The sequence below is a fragment of the Schistocerca piceifrons genome, chromosome 11 (assembly GCF_021461385.2).
Source record: "Schistocerca piceifrons isolate TAMUIC-IGC-003096 chromosome 11, iqSchPice1.1, whole genome shotgun sequence".
NCBI lineage: Eukaryota > Metazoa > Arthropoda > Insecta > Orthoptera > Acrididae > Schistocerca > Schistocerca piceifrons.
Window position 1 is genome coordinate 167,224,237 of NC_060148.1, and position 19,473 is coordinate 167,243,709.

General features: G+C 43.9%; 1 protein-coding gene across 1 annotated transcript in view; it reads left to right on the forward strand.

Moving 5' to 3' along the window:
• Positions 1–19,473, forward strand: part of LOC124720307 (speckle-type POZ protein-like) — a 100,456-nt gene that overhangs the window by 75,784 nt on the left and 5,199 nt on the right. Inside the window, exon 2 of the mRNA XM_047245615.1 lies at positions 9,254–9,851. Within this exon, the coding sequence (XP_047101571.1) occupies positions 9,265–9,851 (587 nt within the window). The 5' untranslated portion in view covers positions 9,254–9,264. The remainder of the gene's footprint in view (positions 1–9,253; positions 9,852–19,473) is intronic.

Consider the following 19,473-nt stretch of genomic DNA (forward strand, 5'->3'; position numbering starts at 1 on the left):
CTACTACAACATTTTACATTCTGGTTATTTTTCTGATGTTTTAATTCAATTATAATATTTTTTGAACATATAAGAGTGTTGGTGTTTTTTTAATCACACAATTACCACATTGACCTATTAATTTGAGCGATTTAGTTTTTAATATAAATTCCCAGCAATTTTATTCAATTATTTTATCTTGAAATATATTTCAGATTTTACTTTGATTTAACCATATAATTACTGATTTTACCTCTTAATAAACAGTTTTTGAGCTATCTTGCTACTTCATCATAAGTTCCCAGGAATTTATGAATATATTCCTTGGGAATATTTCTTGATTTTAAATTTCCGGCAATTTTACAACACTACTCACAAGGTTGGCCTCATGAACCACAGTCATTCTTTGGTCTCGCCAGTCACCCTCCTCCGTCTTCTTCGGTCCATGTGTTTACTTCCTGCTAGTCCCATCGTACTCATAGCCTTTCTGACCCTGTCAACCCATCTCAGGTGTGGCCTCCACTGACCTCTGATGCCTTTTTCCGCCACCCGCTACCCGCCACCCGGCCTTCTCCAAGTATTACGCGCCTGTGACACTTCAGTCTTCACCCCTTAATCACTCCCACTGCACCCCGCAATTTGTGCAACTCGTGTAGTATGCAGTTTTCTTCTTCTCCTCCAATCGTCTCCATCTTTCATCGGTTCAAAAATCTATTTCTGAGAAACATTAAAAAAATTCAGCAGTTTTCTTTTTACTTTTTTGGTCAAACAACAGTTCTGTTCCATACAGCACCATCGGTTGTATTGTAGTCCCGTAGATCTTTGTAGAAGGCGGCACTTGTGCAGCATTCTGAGTGCCGACTTCGACCTGCTTCCTGCTTTTATTTTCGTTACTATTACCTAGTCTGTCTCATTCCTTTCACTGAGTACTGCCCCAACATATTTGAATTATTTTCCCATTTCAAAGATTTTACCATCGACAGCTAAAGGTCTGTCTTTTTCTCTGTACTTACTAGAAGGTATTTTGTCTTATCCATATTTATCTCCACACCTACACACACTGCCGCTTCCATTAACACTCTTACCACCTGAAATTCGTATAGTTCTGGGTGTTAACCCTTCTACCCAGCTGCATTCTTGTCTTTTGGCTCGTTACTGTTCTCAGTGCTCATACCAGAAACAGATTAAACAGAAGGAGGCACTCCAGTCTTCACCTTAAATTTCTCTCACATCTTTCCATTCACTTCCACCGTGTATGTTCCAGTTCTTGCCCTACTGCTTGCCTATTCACAGTATCCTGTGCTTTTTGGAAGTCCTCAAATAGACATTGAACATACCTCCGAAATTACCAGCTCTTTGGCAACACCTGCCTTATTATATGCAGTTGGTCCTCACTTCATTTTCGCCTTACAAACTCTGCTTGGTGGAACCAGTGTACCTCCTACCATTGTTAGCCGTTTCTGCGTGGTCATGCTTAAAACCTTATGAGCTGTACATTGTAAGGTAATCCCTCTGTAGGTTCTGCATCTCATTGGGTCTCCTTTTGGTGGTATGGGGCAGGTGACCATTATAAAATCAGTGCCAAACTTTCCAGTGTCTCCAGTTCACTGCCGTGTATACAGGGTGTTACAAAAAGGTACGGTAAACTTTCAGGAAACATTCCTCACACACAAAGAAAGAAAATATGTTATGCGGACATGTGTCCGGAAATGCTTACTTTCCATGTTAGAGCTCATCTTATTACTTCTCTTCAAATCACATTAATCATGGAATGGAAACACACAGCAACAGAACGTACCAGCGTGACTTCAAACACTTTGTTACAGGAAATGTTCAAAATGTCCTCCGTTAGCGAGGATACATGCATCCACCCTCCGTCGCATGGAATCCCTGATGCAGCCCTGGAGAATGGCGTATTGTATCACAGCCGTCCACAATAAGAGCACGAAGACTCTCCAGATTTGGTCCCGGGGTTGCGTAGACAAGAGCTTTCAAATGCCCCCATAAATGAAAGTCAAGAGGGCTGAGGTCAGGAGAGTGTGGAGGCCACGGAATTGGTCCGCCTCTACCAATCCATGGGTCACCGAATCTGTTGTTGAGAAGCGTACGAACACTTCGACTGAAATGTGCAGGAGCTCCATCGTGCATGAACCACATGTTGTGTCGTACTTGTAAAGGGACATGTTCTAGCAGCACAGGTAGAGTATCCCGTATGAAATCATGATAACGTGCTCCATTGAGTGTAGGTGGAAGAACATGGGGCCCAATCAAGACATCACCAACAATGCCTGCCCAAACGTTTACAGAAATGTCGCATGCCAACACAAGCACCGAAGTCAACATTACCTTTCTTCACTTTGGCCAACTGGCGGTGAATCGAGGAAGTACAGTACATACCGACGAAACTAAGATGGGCTCTAACATGGAAATTAAGCGTTTCTGGACACATGTCCACATAATATCTTTTCTTTGTGTGTGAGGAATGTTTCCTGAAAGTTTGACCGTACCTTTTTGTAACACCCTGTATAACCTACTTAGAAATGTTTTGGTTAAGTTTTGCTCTGTTCAAAATTCTACCAAGCAGAAACCTCTTTCATTCCTTTTCTGTGGTCCATGCTCATTTTACTACAATTTGTCCTTTTCTTACATATCCTTCTGCCGAATATCAGTCACCCATGATAATTAAATTTTGTCAGTTCTTAACTATCAGAATAATGTCCTTTATCTCTTTCAATCTCTTACGCATTCACGGAGGTAGTTGATATACAAACTTGTACTACTGTGGTTGGTGCTGGCTTCATGTCTATCTTGACTATGATTATACATTCAATATACTGTTCATGGTAGCCTACTCACTTCCCTATTTTGTTGTTCATTATTAGAACTACTCCTGCATCACCTTAATTTGATTTCCATAGTTACTTCAGGAGAAGTCCTATTCAGCCAATACATTTTCCTACTTATATTCGCCAAGAAACGTAGCTGATTAAGGGTTCTGACATTCTACATTCAGACCTGGAGAATGCCAGCCTTTTTTTTTTCTTCTGATGACGTCCTCCAGAGTGATCTGTGCACATTGAACTGGGTGACTTTCAAGTCAGAAATAATTTTCTCAAGGAAATGTTATCTAATGTCACAAGGTCCGATCATTCAATCATCCAAACTGTTACACTTGCATCAGCTGAAAAGGTTTTTGTCCCTCTCCAGGAACCACATCATGTCGTTTCCACAAATATCCATCTTTTGTGGTTCCACCTTATTGTTATCGTTCTTATTATTACCATCATCATCATCGTTGTTGTTGTTGTTCTTGTTATCATGCAGTGTTCTGCCTAGTGGGAGGTCCATGTCTTTGGACACAGAATGTCTGACGCCAGTGTTTCCTAACTTCAGTCTTTTGCATCTCTTTCCATCTTTCATGTCATCCAGATGTTAAGTTCGTCTTCTTCCTCAACCTTACTCAGTACATCGTAGTTTGTCACCCAGTCTGTCCATCACAACATTTGAAAACCTCCCAGGTGTTTTTTCTGAGTTTTCCTCATGGTCCATGTATCTCCTTCGTACTGTGCAATGCTCCAGATGTAGATTTCACTAGCTTCTTCCTTAGCTCCAAGCTCAACTCGCTGGTCTGCAGAGTCGCCTTTTTGTTGAAGGCGGCTTTGGCCATGACGGTTCTTGTTCAAATTTAGTTTGTGCAGTGGGCCTCTTTGGTCAGCGTGTTTCCCAAGTACTTGAACTGGATCACATTCTCCAGTTCTTGGCTGTTGACAGTTACCCTCAAAGATTTCTCTCATTTGGATATAACTTAGAGGTTTGTCACTCATCCTTGATACACTGTGAGGTGTCAGGTCAGAGGGGTGTTCTGAGCACAATTTCGACACAAAGCAGCTCAATAGGCTGTGGAGTGGAAGGGGTGGGCTAGCAATAGAACAGTGCATCACCATTGACTAGACACTCATTTATTGAACACATGTCAGGTATTACCCAAAAGGAACAATCAGTACGAATTACAAAATAGTATTCTTTTCCTTTAAATAACTCAAACATTTAAACAGGCAAATAGCAATCATTTAACTGAAAGCCTTTTAAGAAGGCAGGACTAGAAATTTTGAATGATAAGTTAAAATTATATTTAAATAGGCTCTGACCGAGCACATATTTTAAAACGAAATACTTCCTTTAAGAACCAGCGATCAAAATTAACTACATAATCCTCAACAACCATATTACATCCAAGACATTTAAGATTAAACAGTAACACATAACATCAGAGAGCTGCAGTCCCAAGTTTTAAGCAGCACGTTTCGGATGGACTGCACTGCAACAGTACAATACAAGTCCCTCAGAGGATTTCCCCACACAGGAAGTTATTGCCGCTATCGACAAAATATCAACATCATTCCATGTACAGACCTTTAACAAACTAAAAGCTCTCTTAAGTTTGGTACAGTTAATTCCCTTTCAACATAACATACGTCACAAGTCTAGCCCTAGGATGGCACCGACACCCCGCGATTTAGCACGTGAAAAACTACAGCGATGCACTCACCACGTATCCTTACAAAATCCAAGAACAGAGAGCCAGCTACCCAATAGCGGAACATTTAACCACTCGCAGCTTGCGGGTTTGTGGGATGCTGATCTCGCCCTTAACGTCAACACTAGTTCAAATACTAGTCAGCCTACAATCTTGTACCACCATACACATTCCTTCAGTTAGTGCATAGAAAGCCAATGTGATAGGCAAACAGACCAACATATGGTAAAAGCTTAAGCAATTTCCTTACTAGACAACACTTATGAATAGTAGCCGTAATTTTTTTTTAACGTGAGCACACCCACAATCAAAGACAAACAACGCCAATCATAAAGACAGTAGCACGTAAGCAAGTAGCAGTGGTAACTTCTGCTTAGATTGTCTACAAATCAGCGCGTGCTTTAACACACCAGAGAACAATCTTTACAACATAACCATCAATACAATAGCAAATTACTCAGTCGTGTACTCCCCCCACGACTTCGATTGATTCGCAAAGCCATAGACAAAACGTGGAGAATGTATCACTTAGACCAACAGAATGGTGCTCCCTCAGTTACCCCAAATAACTGACTCCCTTAGTTGCACAGCAAAGAACCAAACCTAATTAAACCACCACAGTTTTCGCCTCTAAATTGTCACAGTACAAGTGAGACTCAATCACAAATATAGTTTTACATCACCAGTTCCCGTATAGTCAATACGAGCGCCTGATTTTCACCCTTTTATAACGGCAGGCAGCAACATCGTACGGAAAAGAGCGTAGACACAAGCTCTTACCAATTCTTTTCTCCGAAAGCAGCCACCGCAACTCTCGGGAACCACTGGGACATCCAATGCAAAAATCGTTACTCGTTCACACAAATTACAGGACGCCCGCTTCCCGCTGCTTGCTACGGCGCCTTCCGTTCAGAGCCAACTCGTGTATCTCCGTGCGACAGGTCGGGTCCCACACGCGCTGCGTCAACCCAACAACCATCTTCCACCACGTCCCGGAGCACACCCACCACAGCACCTCGCCTCGCGTAGGCCCCAGAGGGCGCTGCTTACCGCCCTGACCGTGGCAGGAAAGATAAACCACCTGAGAGGCACTATCGATATGAGCCGCCACGCCTCAGACTGTATACAGGGTGTTACAAAAAGGTACGGCCAAACTTTCAGGAAACATTCCTCACACACAAAGAAAGAAAAGGTGTTATATGGACATCTGTCCGGAAACGCTTAATTTCCATGTTAGAGCTCATTTTAGTTTCGTCAGTATGTACTGTACTTCCTCGATTCACCGCCAGTTGGCCCAATTGAAGGAAGGTAATGTTGACTTCGGTGCTTGTGTTGACATGCGACTCATTGCTCTACAGTACTAGCATCAAGCACATCAGAACGTAGCATCAACAGGTTAGTGTTCATAACGAACGTGGTTTTGCAGTCAGTGCAATGTTTACAAATGCGGAGTTCGCAGATGCGCATTTGATGTATGGAATAGCACGGGGCAATAGCCGTGGTGCGGTACATTTGTATCGGGACAGATTTACAGAACGAAGGTGTGCCGACAGGAAGACGTTCGAAGCAATTGATCGGCGTCTTAGGTAGCACGGAACATTCCAGCCTATGACTCGCGACTGGGGAAGACCTAGAACGACGAGGACACCTGCAATGGACGAGGCAATTCTTCGTGCAGTTGACGATAACCCTAATGTCAGCGTCAGAGAAGTTGCTGCTGTACAAGGTAACGTTGACCACGTCACTGTACGGAGAGTGCTACGGGAGAGCCAGTTGTTTCCGTACCGTGTACAGCGTGTGCAGGCACTATCGGCAGCTGATTGGCCTCCACGGGTACACTTCCGCGAATGGTTCATCCGACAATGTGTCAATCCTCATTTCAGTGCAAATGTTCTCTTTGCGGATGAGGCTTCATTCCGACGTGATCAAATTGTAAGTTTTCACAATCGACATGTGTGGGCTGACGAGAATCCGCACGCAGTTGTGCCATCACGTCATCAACACAGATTTTCTGTGAACGTTTGGGCAGGCATTGTTGGTGATGTCTCGATTGGGCCCCGTGTTCTTCCACCTACGGTCAATGGAGCACGTTATCATGATTTCATAGGGGATACTCTACCTGTGCTGTTAGAACATGTGCCTTTACAAGTACGACACAACAAGTGGTTCATGCACGATGGAGCTCCTGCACATTTCAGTCGAAGTGTTCGTACGCTTCTCGACAACAGATTCGGTGACCGATGGATTGGTAGAGGCGGACCAATTCCGTGGCCTCCACGCTCTCCTGACCTCAACCCTCTAGACTTTCATTTATGAGGGCATTTGAAAGCTCTCGTCTACGCAACCCCGGTACCAAATGTAGAGACTCTTCGTGCTCGTATTGTGGACGGCTGTGATAAAATACGCCATTCTCCAGGGCTGCATCAGCGCATCAGGGATTCCGTGCGACGGAGGGTGGATGCATGTATCCTCGATAACGGAGAACATTTTGAACATTTCCTGTAACAAAGTGTTTGAAGTGACGCTGGTACGTTCTGTTGCTGTGTTTTTCCATTCCATGATTAATGTGATTTGAAGAGAAGTAATAAAATGAGCTCTAACATGGAAAGTAAGCGTTTCCGGACACATGTCCACATAACATATTTTCTTTCTTTGTGTGTGAGGAATGTTTCCTGAAAGTTTGGCCTTACCTTTTTGTAACACCCTGTATACATTAACAGAAGGAAGTGCAAACTGTTTGCTGTACAGTAGGGGTCTCCAAACGTTTTAGTCTGCAGGCCACATTGATTCCTGCACGAAGTCATAAGGGCCAAGATCTACCTAGTGGGATTAAAGAACCCTAGCACTCCATAATCACCGTAATGTAAGGCTAAAGGAAAGATGTAATCGCAAAAATCTAAGGTTGTGGGAATAGCTAGCACTGAAACGAACTACGAGTTTTGTTTAATTACATAATTTTGATTGGTGGACGTACCTGACCGAATTCCTGTCATATTTTATTCTGGCGAATTTCACCGACAAAAAAGTATGTCACGAAGGCGTCCTGCAAAGTTAACGAAATCTCAGAATCATTGGTAGCAACACTATTACTGCAAGACGTAACAGAGGTAGAGTATGTCAACGCATTGTTATTTCAAGCATCCCAGCAATTAGTTATGTAGTCTTCTAGCGAATAGCAGAGCCACAGGAAATATTTGATAGTTGTGTTGCGTGATTGTGTCTCTGTTGCGAGTGTCTCGCGAATTTTTTAGTGTTTTATGCGCTGTACTAGTAGGTGTGGGACAATTCAAAGTTTGAATTCGAAGAGACAAGGAAAATCTGAAAATCGAAATACGTAAAGAAAGTGAAACCTTGCTTAAGAAGCAGCATGTTCCGTAATGATTGACTACTAAGGCTAGTCGCCGAAGTGGCGTCCATTTGAAAGACTTCCGCCAGACGCGTGAGTAGAATAAAATGCAAAGAATTTTTTTACTTAAATTGTTTTCGCCAAACTTGTCTGTTAACCGTTTTTTTTTTTTTTTCACTATCGCACGGAGAATGGTCTGTCTCTGTATTGTGGATAGCCGTAAGTTTAACCATGACCGTCCGCCTTGTAAAGATAGAGCTCCGACATTGTCGCGGTGTATTGGTCGCCATAGGCCTCGAAACTCAACTGTTGGCAGTATAGGCACCACCTCAAATACATCTACATCTACATGACTACTCTGCAATTCACATTTAACACCTAAACCTTTCTGTTCGATCTCTGATTTCTCTTATTTTATTTTGATGATCATTCCTACCTACGTAGGTTGGGCTCAACTAAATACTTTCGCAATCGGAAGAGAATGTTGGTGACTGAAATTTCGTAAATAGATCTCGCCGCGACGAAAAACGTCTTTGCTTTAATGACTTCCATCCCAACTCACGTATCATATCTGCCACACTCTCTCCCCTATTACGCGATAATACAAAACGAGCTGCCCTTTTTTGCACCCTTTCGATGTCCTCCGTCAATCCCACCTGGTAAGGAGCCGACACCGCGCAGCAATATTCTAACAGAGGACGAACGAGTGTAGTGTAAGCTGTCTCTTTAGTGGACTTGTTGCATCTTCTAAGCGTCCTGCCAATGAAACGCAACCTTTGGCTCGCCTTCCTCACAATATTATCTATGTGCTCTTTCCAACTGAAGTAGTTCGTAATTTTAACACCCGGGTACTTAGTTGAATTGACAGCCTTGAGAATTGTACTATTTATCGAGTAATCGAATTCCGACGGATTTCTTTTGGAACTCTTGTGGATCACCTCACACTTTTCGTTATTTAGCGTCAACTGCCACCTGCCACACCATACGGCAATCTTTTCTAAATCGCTTTGCAACTGATACTGGTCTTCGGATCACCTTACTAGACGGTAAATTACAGTATCATCTGCGAACAACCTAAGAGAACTGCTCAGATTGTCACCCAGGTCATTGATATAGATCAGGAACAGCTGAGGTCCCAGGACGCTTCCCTGGGGAACACCTGATATCACTTCAGTTTTACTCGATGATTTGCCGTCTATTACTACGAACTGCGACCTTCCTGACAGGAAATCACGAATCTAGTCTCACAAGTGTCCAGTCGCGGGCCGGATACGAGGGATGTCCGGCCAGCCAACGTGGGCCGGTTTTGGCCCGCGGGCCGTAGTTTGGAGACCCCTGCTGTACAGCGTCACTGAGAAAATACCACCGCTGATATGCTGCGTATTTTTCAGGCTCGACCTAAATGGCGGATACGAAGCGTGAGGAAGGCAGCTTTGCAAGTGACATGCTGGCGCTGATGGAGTCCGGGGAAGGCGCTGACGTGACGCTGGTGGTCGGTGACTCGGAGTTGGCGGCCCACAGTGTGATTCTGGCAGCGAGGAGCCCAGTCTTTGCCGCCATGTTGCGGAGTGACATGCGCGAAGCCCTCAGCCGGCGCGTGGAGATAACCGACGTGCAGGAAGCTGTAGTGCGCCAGATGGTGCTGTTCATGTACACGGAGACAGTGCCACAGCTGGGGAGCATGGCGGCCGAGCTGTTGGAGGCCGCCGAGAAGTACAACCTGCCGCTGCTGAAGAAGAGGTGCGAGGAGCAGCTGGCGCGGGACATCACCGTGGACAACGCCGCCGCCACCGCCGGCCTCGCCGTTCTGCACCGCTGTCCGGGACTGAAGACCGCCGCCGTGGAGTTTGTGGCCAGCCACCCTGCGGTCATGGCCACCACTGGCTGGACGCAGCTGCTGAGGGGGAACGCAGACGCCGCAGCGGAGATCTGCAGGCAGTTGGCGGGGCTTCTGCCGCCGGCACCACAGCCGGCGGTGCTGGAAAACAGGTTGGGATAACGTCTGGCTCTGTGTGTGTGTGTGTGTGTGTGTGTGTGTGTGTGTGTGTGTGTGTGTGTTTTTGAAAGCTCCCCATACTACAATGAATTGGGCTCAGTACAACGCCAAACAAGTCTTCAGAAACTGTGATTGCATGCTTCATGTAGAAAGGTCGCAATCTACAGGGTGGCGCACGAAATGTGTTATCAAATTGTTTCTGTTGTGTACATAGTTCCGCGTAGTCAGCGTGTACACAACTTTCCCACTAGAGCGCGCCCCGCTAAGCACAACAGCGCAGGCGCAGCGCTCGTCCGTCTCCGCACTACGAGATGGCGCTGTTTTAGAGCCGAACCAAATTCTGCTTCCGCCGATCCGCGTGTTAATATGTAACGCAGCCAATGAGGTTGCTGCTAACGTAGAACCTTTTCTCCTCGCGGATCACACTCGCGCAGTGATACCTGAACGCGCGAGGTATTATAACGAGTGTACAGACCTCCGATTAGTCAGTCTGCATTTGTCTGTACCAGTCTATAGTCAAGTTTCAGTCTGCGCCTAAAAAGATTATCATATTCCTGTACATAGCCATGAAGAGAAATGTATAGACACTTTGTCAAGTATCAGAGATATGTGAGAATAAGATTAACGTACCAAGACCAAAGGATTGTCAGTTGTAAATAGCATCCAGAATCAAGTTAAGTAAGGTCTATGCTTTTTATTATTTTAATGAACGTGTTTGAAAATTAATCAAGTTCTGTTTAAAGTTGGTCGCCGTCAATCTGCTACTCTAAGCGTGCAAGTGGCATTTCTATCGTCTGACCTAACGGCAGAAGATAAACACGCCACGATAAGACCACGAAACATATTGCTGACACTCGCCTACTTCGTTAGAGCGACAAGTCTGATGGTGTGTGTACCGAAGGTCTTACAGTACGCACACCACAGCTTCTTTCACGATTGACGACACACATTTTGGGGAGCAAAATAACTGATGATGGCCAAAGTAGAGAGGATATAAAATTTAGACTGACAATGGCAAGGAAAGCGTTTCTCAAGAAGAGAAATTTCTTAACATCGAATATAGATTTAAGTGTCAGGAAGTCGTTTCTGAAAGCATTTGTATGGAGTGTAGCCATATATGGAAGTGAAACATGGACGATAAATAGTTTAGACAAGAAGAGAATAGAAGCTTTCAAAATGTGGTGCTACAGAAGAATGCTGAAGATTAGATGGGTAGATCACATAACTAATGAGGAGGTATTGAAATGAATTGGGGAGAAGAGGAGTTTGTGGCACAACTTGACAAGAAGAAGGGATCAGTTGGTGGGACATATTCTGTGGCATCTAGGGATCACAAATTTAGTATTGGAGGGCAGCGTGGAGGGTAAAAATCGTAGAGGGAGACCAAGAGATGAATACACTAACCAGATTCAGAAGGATGTAGGTTGCAGTAGGTACTGGGAGATGAAAAAGCTTGCACAGGAGAGAGTAGCATGGAGAGCTGCATCAAACCAGTCTCAGGGCTGAAGACCACAACAACAACAACATTAGATATCCCGCTGGGATCTCTAACGCAGTACCAGCAGAGCTTGGAAAAAGAAATGAGTTCCTTATTTATATAAATGATATGCCCTCTAGTATTATGGGTAACTAAAATATTTCTGTTTGCTGATGACACTAGCTTGGTAGTAAAGGATGTTGTGTGCAACATTGACTCGGTTTCAAATAGTGCAGTACAATAAACTAACGTTAAATCACAGTAAGACTCAGTTTTTTACAGTTTCTAACACACAACTCAACAATACCTGACCTTTTAATCTCAGAGAATGGGCATATGATTAGTGAAACTGAACAGTTCAAATTTCTAGGTGTTCAGATAGATAGTAAGCTGTCGTGGAAAGCCCACGTTGAGGATCTTGTTCAAAGACTTAATTCTGCCATTTTTACTATTCGAACGGTATCAAAAGTGAATGATACTTCGACACGCAAATTAGTCTACTTTGCTTATTTTCATTCAATTTTGTCGTATGGTATTATATTTTTGCGGTAACTCCTCCCATTCTAGAAGGATATTTTTGGCTCAGAAACGGGCGGTTCGGGCAATAAGTGGTGTGAGTTCACGAACCTCTTGTCGACCTCTGTTCACGAGAGTCTGGGTATTTTGACATTGGCCTCTCAATACGTATATTCCTTATTGTCGTTTCTTGTTACCAATATTAGCTTATTCCCAAGAATAAGCAGCTTTCACTCGGTTAATACTCGGCAGAAATCAAACCTCCATTTGGATCGGACTTCCTTAACTCTTGTGCAAAAAGGTGTGCAGTATGCTGCTGCATCCGTTTTCAATAAGCTGCCACTCGAATTCAAAAATCTTGGCAGTAATCCACGCGCTTTCAAATCTAAGCTGAAGAGTTTCCTCATGGGTCACTCCTTCTATTCTGTCGAGGAGTTCCTTGAAAAATTAAGCTGATTCTTTTGTATTGCTGATATTTTTATCTGTTATTACTTTTGTGTTGTAAGTTCATGTACTGACACGTTCCATGAACTTGGAGATTTCCTCCTCAATTTGGTCCTACGGAACTTGACGTGTAAATAATTTAAAAAAAAAAAGGTGTAATTCACGATACTGCCGCTAGGAGACTAGTAAGCAGCAATGGCTGACAATGGAAGACTTACGACACAGCAACGATCAGCAATTGTGTTACTTTTTAATCAAACGAAAAGCCTTGTTGTGACTCACAGGCGTTGTCGACAACAGTTTAACACACGATGGGTCCCTTACGCCCTTGCAAGAAGACCATCCACAGGTTGTACGATAAATTTGTCCAGGATGGAACAGTATTGGAAGCGAAGCGACCTCGGCCTAAGCCTGTTTGTTCGCCGGAGAATATTGAAGTGGTACGAGTTGCTGAACAGACAAGTCCCGGGAAATCGTGTAGAAAAGCAGCAGTGCAACTGGGAATATCCAGACGCTCCGTTCAACGCATTCTTAAAAGTCACCTCCGTATGTTCCCATACAAGATGACCTGCGCACAGAAGCTCACTGAAGAACACGAGCAGCAGAGACTACTGTTTGCTCACTGGGCGGAGGATAGGGAAGAAACTCTCAACAACGTTTGGTTTTCAGACGAGGCGCATTTTCATTTAGGCGGTGTGGTTAAGAAACAAAATGTACGCTTTTGGGCCACTGAAAACCCACAAGTGCTTCATGAACGACATTATGCTCCGAGGATTACAGTGTGGGCAGCAATTTCCAGTCACGGACCCATTGTCTTTGAAGAAACTGTGAACAGCGAGCGCTATTTGAGCATGTTCCGCAATAGCTCCATTCCACAGCTTCTTGCTACTGCCTTGCCCTTCAACACGCGGTGGTTCGTGCAAGATGGAGTAAGGCCACATACCGCGAACACTGTGTTGGAGTTTTTACACGAGCATTTCGACATGCGGATCATTTCACTCAGGTTTCCAGGTCGCTTCAGTGGCGGACAAAATTGGCCCCCCAATAGCCCAGACCTCAATCAAATGCTTCAAATGGCTCTGAGCACTATGGGACTCAACTTCTGAGGTCATTAGTCCCCTAGAACTTAGAATTAGTTAAACTTAACTAACACAAGGACATCACACACATCCATGCCCGAGGCAGGATTGGAACCTGCGACCGTAACGGTCTCGCGGTTCCAGACTGTAGCGCCTAGAACCGCACGGCCACTTCCGCCGGCAGACCTCAATCGATGTGAGTTTTTTCTTTGGGGGTACCTAAAGGAAAAAAATTTCCCGAAACGTCCACGTGATTTAATAGAGCTCAGAAGACATATTCTTCAAGCTTGCAGTGAAATTATGGAAGACATGTGCCGTAGGGTAATCACTAACTTCAGTGTTCGTTTGAAGCAAGTTAGGAAACGAAATGGTGGACATATTGAGCATGTGCTGAGTTTGAACAAATCTCCATGGACGGCTCTTCACTGTAGTATATGTTCCTTTCAAATTGTATTGACAATAAAGTTTGTATTCAAAAACCAAATGGTAACACATTTCGTGCGCCACCCTGTATGTGGCAATGTGGAACTGACTAGTGTACAACCTCGTCAATTAATTTAGCTCATCTGATTAGCCATCAGGAACAACTACTGTACACCCTTATGTGAGGGGTAGTCACTAAGCTCTAATAATCGCCTCTAAAGAGAAAAATTATGTAATTAATTTTTTGGTTGTTTGCACGTGTGCGCGCGCACTCCCCTGACTTAAGCCCTCGTGAGTTCAGCTCGATTTCTAAACTGAAGGAAACACTTCACAGCATCCGCTTCAGTACTGCTACAAATTCGTCCGGAAATAGACCGCGCCGCTCGAACTGTCAACACAACTGGCACTGCTAAAAGTATCCTACGACTTCCACATCGCTGGCAACGGGCTATAAACAATGCTAAGTTCCAACCCTCGCACATTAACTCGCATTCTGATTCTCCATGAACCTTTTCTTCCAGTACCAGTCAGCCATCGAGCTGTCAGTCGTCACCGGCCCATCATTTTAGTTCATCATCTGGGGCTGTCCTTCATTGACAAAAATGGGAGTCATCTGTGCATGACCTCTGAACATCATAACCGCTTGAAGTGGTGATGGGTCAACCGAATGGTTTTAAAAAGGGATTGGCCAGTCAGTTGTTTTTCGTACAGAAGGTTTTCCATTTGAAAGAAGCAACCAAATAAAACTTATCTCTGTGCCCACATCAGCTATAGGAATGCTTATCACCCATTTCTGGGTTTGAGTGGTTTCATTAAATGTCAAACAATCGATTGACACAAGCGTTTGAGTAAACACATTCACGTAACAGGTTTGAGTATTTTCACTTGTGTAGTTCTTTAGCCTTTTTGGTTGTACATGAGCTATGACTGGCTGCCACCTTTCTTAGACACAAATAACGTATCTTTTTTGGTTGCCCCTTTCTTGGAGCGAAATAACGTATCCTATTTCAAAGGGAAAATAAAAAATATATTTCTAAAAACGAAGTATTTTCCAAATTTATATATTTACTTAATTTTATGGAGTGTAGCCATGTATGGAAGTGAAACATGGACGGTAAATAGTTTGGACAAGAAGAGAATAGAAGCTTTCGAAATGTGGTGCTACAGAAGAATGCTGAAGATCAGATGGGTAGATCACATAACTAATGAGGAGGTACTGAATAGGATTGGGGAGAAGAGGAATTTGTGGCTCAACTTGACCAGAAGAAGGGATCGGTTGGTAGGACATGTTCTGAGGCATCAAGGGATCACCAATTTAGTATTGGAGGGCAGCGTGGAGGGTAAAAATCGTAGGGGGAGACCAAGAGATGAATACACTAAGCAGATTCGGAAGGATGTAGGTTGCAGTAGGTACTGGGAGATGAAGAAGCTTGCACAGGATAGAGTAGCATGGAGAGCTGCATCAAACCAGTCTCAGGACTGAAGACCACATCAACAACAACCTAATTTTTCTTACTTCTGGTATTAAATATCAATACTTGGTAGGTTTTAAAAGTACAATACCTGGGGCTACATTTTAAATTCATGTTTAAACAAATGAAACATTTTTTATCTACAGTAACTGAATTTTTGCCCCCCCCCCCCCCCCCCTCTCTCTCTCTCTCTCTCTCTCTCTCTCTCTCTCTCTCTCTCTCTCTCTCTCTCTCGATTTTCACCCGTCACAGTTAATTCTCTTTCGGTAAATTCTGGGATGACATAATTTGTTTGATTGCGCTTTTCAAGCTTAGTCACTTGCTGGAAGATCTTTTTTCGCGAGAAATACTTGTCGTTATTTGTTAATTTTTTTGAAGTTCTTTAATTGATACAGTTTCAGGATATGAATCATGTTTGCAATACTGTATACCACACTGAATTTATTTTGAGGATTCTTTCTTATCGAATCATATGCTTTCTTCTGTTCACATGCTACTGAGCATTACAGCATTCTGATCCAGTCGCAAAGTTCACGATTATTTCTAAACATCGACAAAAAATTGAACAAATTGCTACTTATTTCCCCCATTAAAAAGTAAACATAAAAAAGACAATAGCAGTGACAGGAGTTAAAACAGTGTACAGCCGATTACAATAATTTAACAGTGCCAAAACGAGCGAAACTTTCTGCTCATAACTGAATGTGGCAAGGGTCAGGTGATTCCAGTTGTGTCTTCCAGTCAATAGTACCTCTTCATGGGTGTGAAATGTTATACCTTCTACTTTTCAGGGGGTGTAAAATGCAGGCATGTTGTGTGCATGGGTATGATTTGTACATACATACCTGATAATATAACTTTCAGCACATTATGTTTGTCTTCCATATGTATAAATAGCTAAATAATTACGTGCTAGATACAAATGAATTTTAATAAATGGACATTATCACACCTTTTCAACAAAACGGAATGCCATCGGTCACGAAAATATGGCGATATTCTTTCCTTCTTCCTGTATCCCAAATGCAACTTTTATGCTCAAATTTCTACTGCCAGGAATACATCAGCTTAATTAGTTATGTGTTATCTGCAGCTGGAAGAACTTAGTTCGCAGCATTATATTAATCAGTTGTAAATCATGAGAAGACTGGTTTCTCCCACAACAATGAATAGATAGTTTAGTCAACTAAAATACTAAAGTGTGGTTGTTTGAGTTGAAACGAACGAATCAGTCTATATTTGGTAGCTCGCATAAACTGGTTTCACGTAAAATAATGAATGAATAATTGAATCAATACGTAAAACAACTAAATGAGTCGATTGTCTTCCAGCAACCAACTGAATCGACAGTCTTCATTCGGTTGTTCCTATCACTAGTTTCTAGCTGCATCAAACCAGTCTACAGTCCGAAGACGACGACGACGACAACAAGTGTATGTCACAAATGTAAACATGATTTGAAATCACTGGACTGAAGAAATAGAATTTTTTCGCTAGTCATGCCATGCAAGTACTTACACTGGAATCTTGGGGGGGGGGGGGGGACGATTTTATAAAACATATTTCTGCCGAAGTTGATAGAAGACACAGCTGTAGTTCACAATGTTACGAAATACGTTACATATACTCGAAAACATTTGAAAATTCTGTAAAATATATTTTTTACCAGGTAAATATGAAATAAAATTAGGGAGTAATTGTTTCTGAATGAGGATACCCGTGCTACAAATTTGCAGGAAGCGCAAGTTAGAATTGGCGATATGGTACAAATTGTTCACCGATCAACAATTGTTCAAAAACTCGCGATATCACGGTATGCACAAAGCTTGACACAATCAGTGAAGGATTATGGGAAAACTAGAAGAACCATAAAATACTGTAAGGCAGAATTTCAAATTGAACTTATCTGACGCATGCAGTCTCACTAAAAGTGAAATTCGGTTATCTGCTGATGTGTGTATATAAATGTGGGAAATACAGACTTTTTACTCACAAAGAGAGGCCACGATATTGCGATCACAGCTTTACTTCAAACATTGTACACCTTTAGTATGTCTGTAAAACATGTATCTGTGCGTGGGGCTGACACTAGTGTGCTAAAAATGATCGCTGTAGCGTCGGTATATCACGGACAAAAACGAGAATCATAGGAAAACAACAAGGCACGTTTTATGTGGGGTAAGGGGTTAGTGTTGGAGCCTCATATGACAAATGTGTATGAAGTGAGTGTTGAGTTAATTTGTAGTCTAGATTTTTTGTCACTGGTCACATTATTTAATTTATGACATTTGAGAGATAATAATTTAAAAAAAAACCACGTGTATTTGCATGAAGTTTTAGTGAATTTCATGTTATTTGACTACTTACTATTTTAATGAAATTAAGTTATTATTTATAACTATCCACAAGTAAACGAAGAAATGCGTAGAATTCTGCTGAAAATATATGCCTATCGTGATTTGCAAAATCCCTTATACACGCAATGTGGTAAGGTACCCGGGACTACTCTGCACTTTTTTGATGCTTCGAGCTGCAGACACACAGCCAGACTCCATTTGGCAGTTAACCTGCGTAGTGGTGAGACGTTGCTTTTGCAGCGAGAACAATTAGTGTAGGTGCAAATCTTTTGAATATCGCAGAATTTACAGTCGTACTACAAAAGTGAAGCTCGAGTCGGACTCGAACCATCGAACCTAATACACGTTCGTGTTACCGCAGATCACGTAAGAAACAGATTGACCGTCCTTAGGGCGGAACAGGCAACCGTCTGTCAACAGACGTCGCAGGCGACGCTCCAATGCTAACTGACCTGTCAATGTCACGGAATTGGCAACGCTGTATCTTCGGTGACGTGAATGACGCTCATCTGCGTTCGGCTAGAGCTCTGCGCGCGAAATGCATTCGTCACACTGCTGACTGTAGACCATGATCGGCTGTGGTTTTTCCCGAGTTTTCAATCTAAGAATGTAGACTAGCTCCTGTAATTCTACAAACCAAGTTTATTTCGCTCCCTGCCCACCCACAAACTCCTCTTCCTCCACACCCTCCGTCAGCACCGCGTGGATGCCTTCGTCCTAAATGAAACCTTCCTTCAACCCCGTATCTCCGTCTCCACGGCTCCTTACACCCTACACCGCACCGATAACCCGTACCCTTTGGCGCGTGGCGGAGTTGCTATAGGCCACCTCAAGCACCTCCCTGTCCAGCCCCAACCTCTCCTTATCAATCCTGCCGAGCATCTCACCCTCAGCCTCTTGTTCCCCAACCTTACCATCACCTGTGCCACCATTTATGTCAGCCCTCGCACCCCCATCCCGTACCGTTTCCTGGCCCACATTGACCGCACCTTCTCCACCTACGTGATTGCCGCCGACCTCAATATTCACAGCAGTGATCCTGCCAACCTCCAGAGGTGGCATCAGTTTCTCACCACTCTCCAGGGAGACCTGGTTCCCCTGCCTCAACACACCCGACCCGAATCCAACACCACTCCTGATGTGGTCCTTGCCTCTCCCAACCTCCTTGGGCGCATCACCGCAGATGTCCTTGACCTCATTGGCAGTGACCATGCTCCTGTTCTCCTCACTATCTCTAATGGTCGCCATCCCCGCAACGCTCCTCGCCCTGATGTCCCTCCTAAACTTGTCCATGATTACTCCCGTGCCAACTGGGATGCCTACCAGGACTCCATTCACACCCAGGTTGATGGCCACGACCTTACCCTCCATTCTCCTGATGACATCTCTCACACTGCTGCCTTCCTGCACCAGACCTTGTCTGACGCCGTCGCCACCCGTATCCCCACCAAAGCCATCCACCCTCACCGCCCCACCCTGCCTCCACAGGCCGTCCTTCTCCTTCGAGAGTCCCGCCACCTCTACCGCTCTTTTCTCCGCACTCGTGACCGGGATACACTTACCCGCCACCGGCAAGTACGACGACACATCCGCAACCTGCTTGTTGCGAAGAAACGCCATGCCTGGCGCCGGACATGTACACAACTCAACACCACACTCCCCATAAACTCTTCCAAGTATTGGTCTGCTTTCCACCGCCTTACTGGGAACCGCCCCACCCCCCAGTACCCTCTCCTTCTTAATGACCGTCCCTTTCCTGACAACCTCAGTAAGGCCAACCACTTTGCCTCCTACCTCTGATGTTTTTTCCTTCCCAGATGATCCCCACTTTGATTATTCCCTCTTCC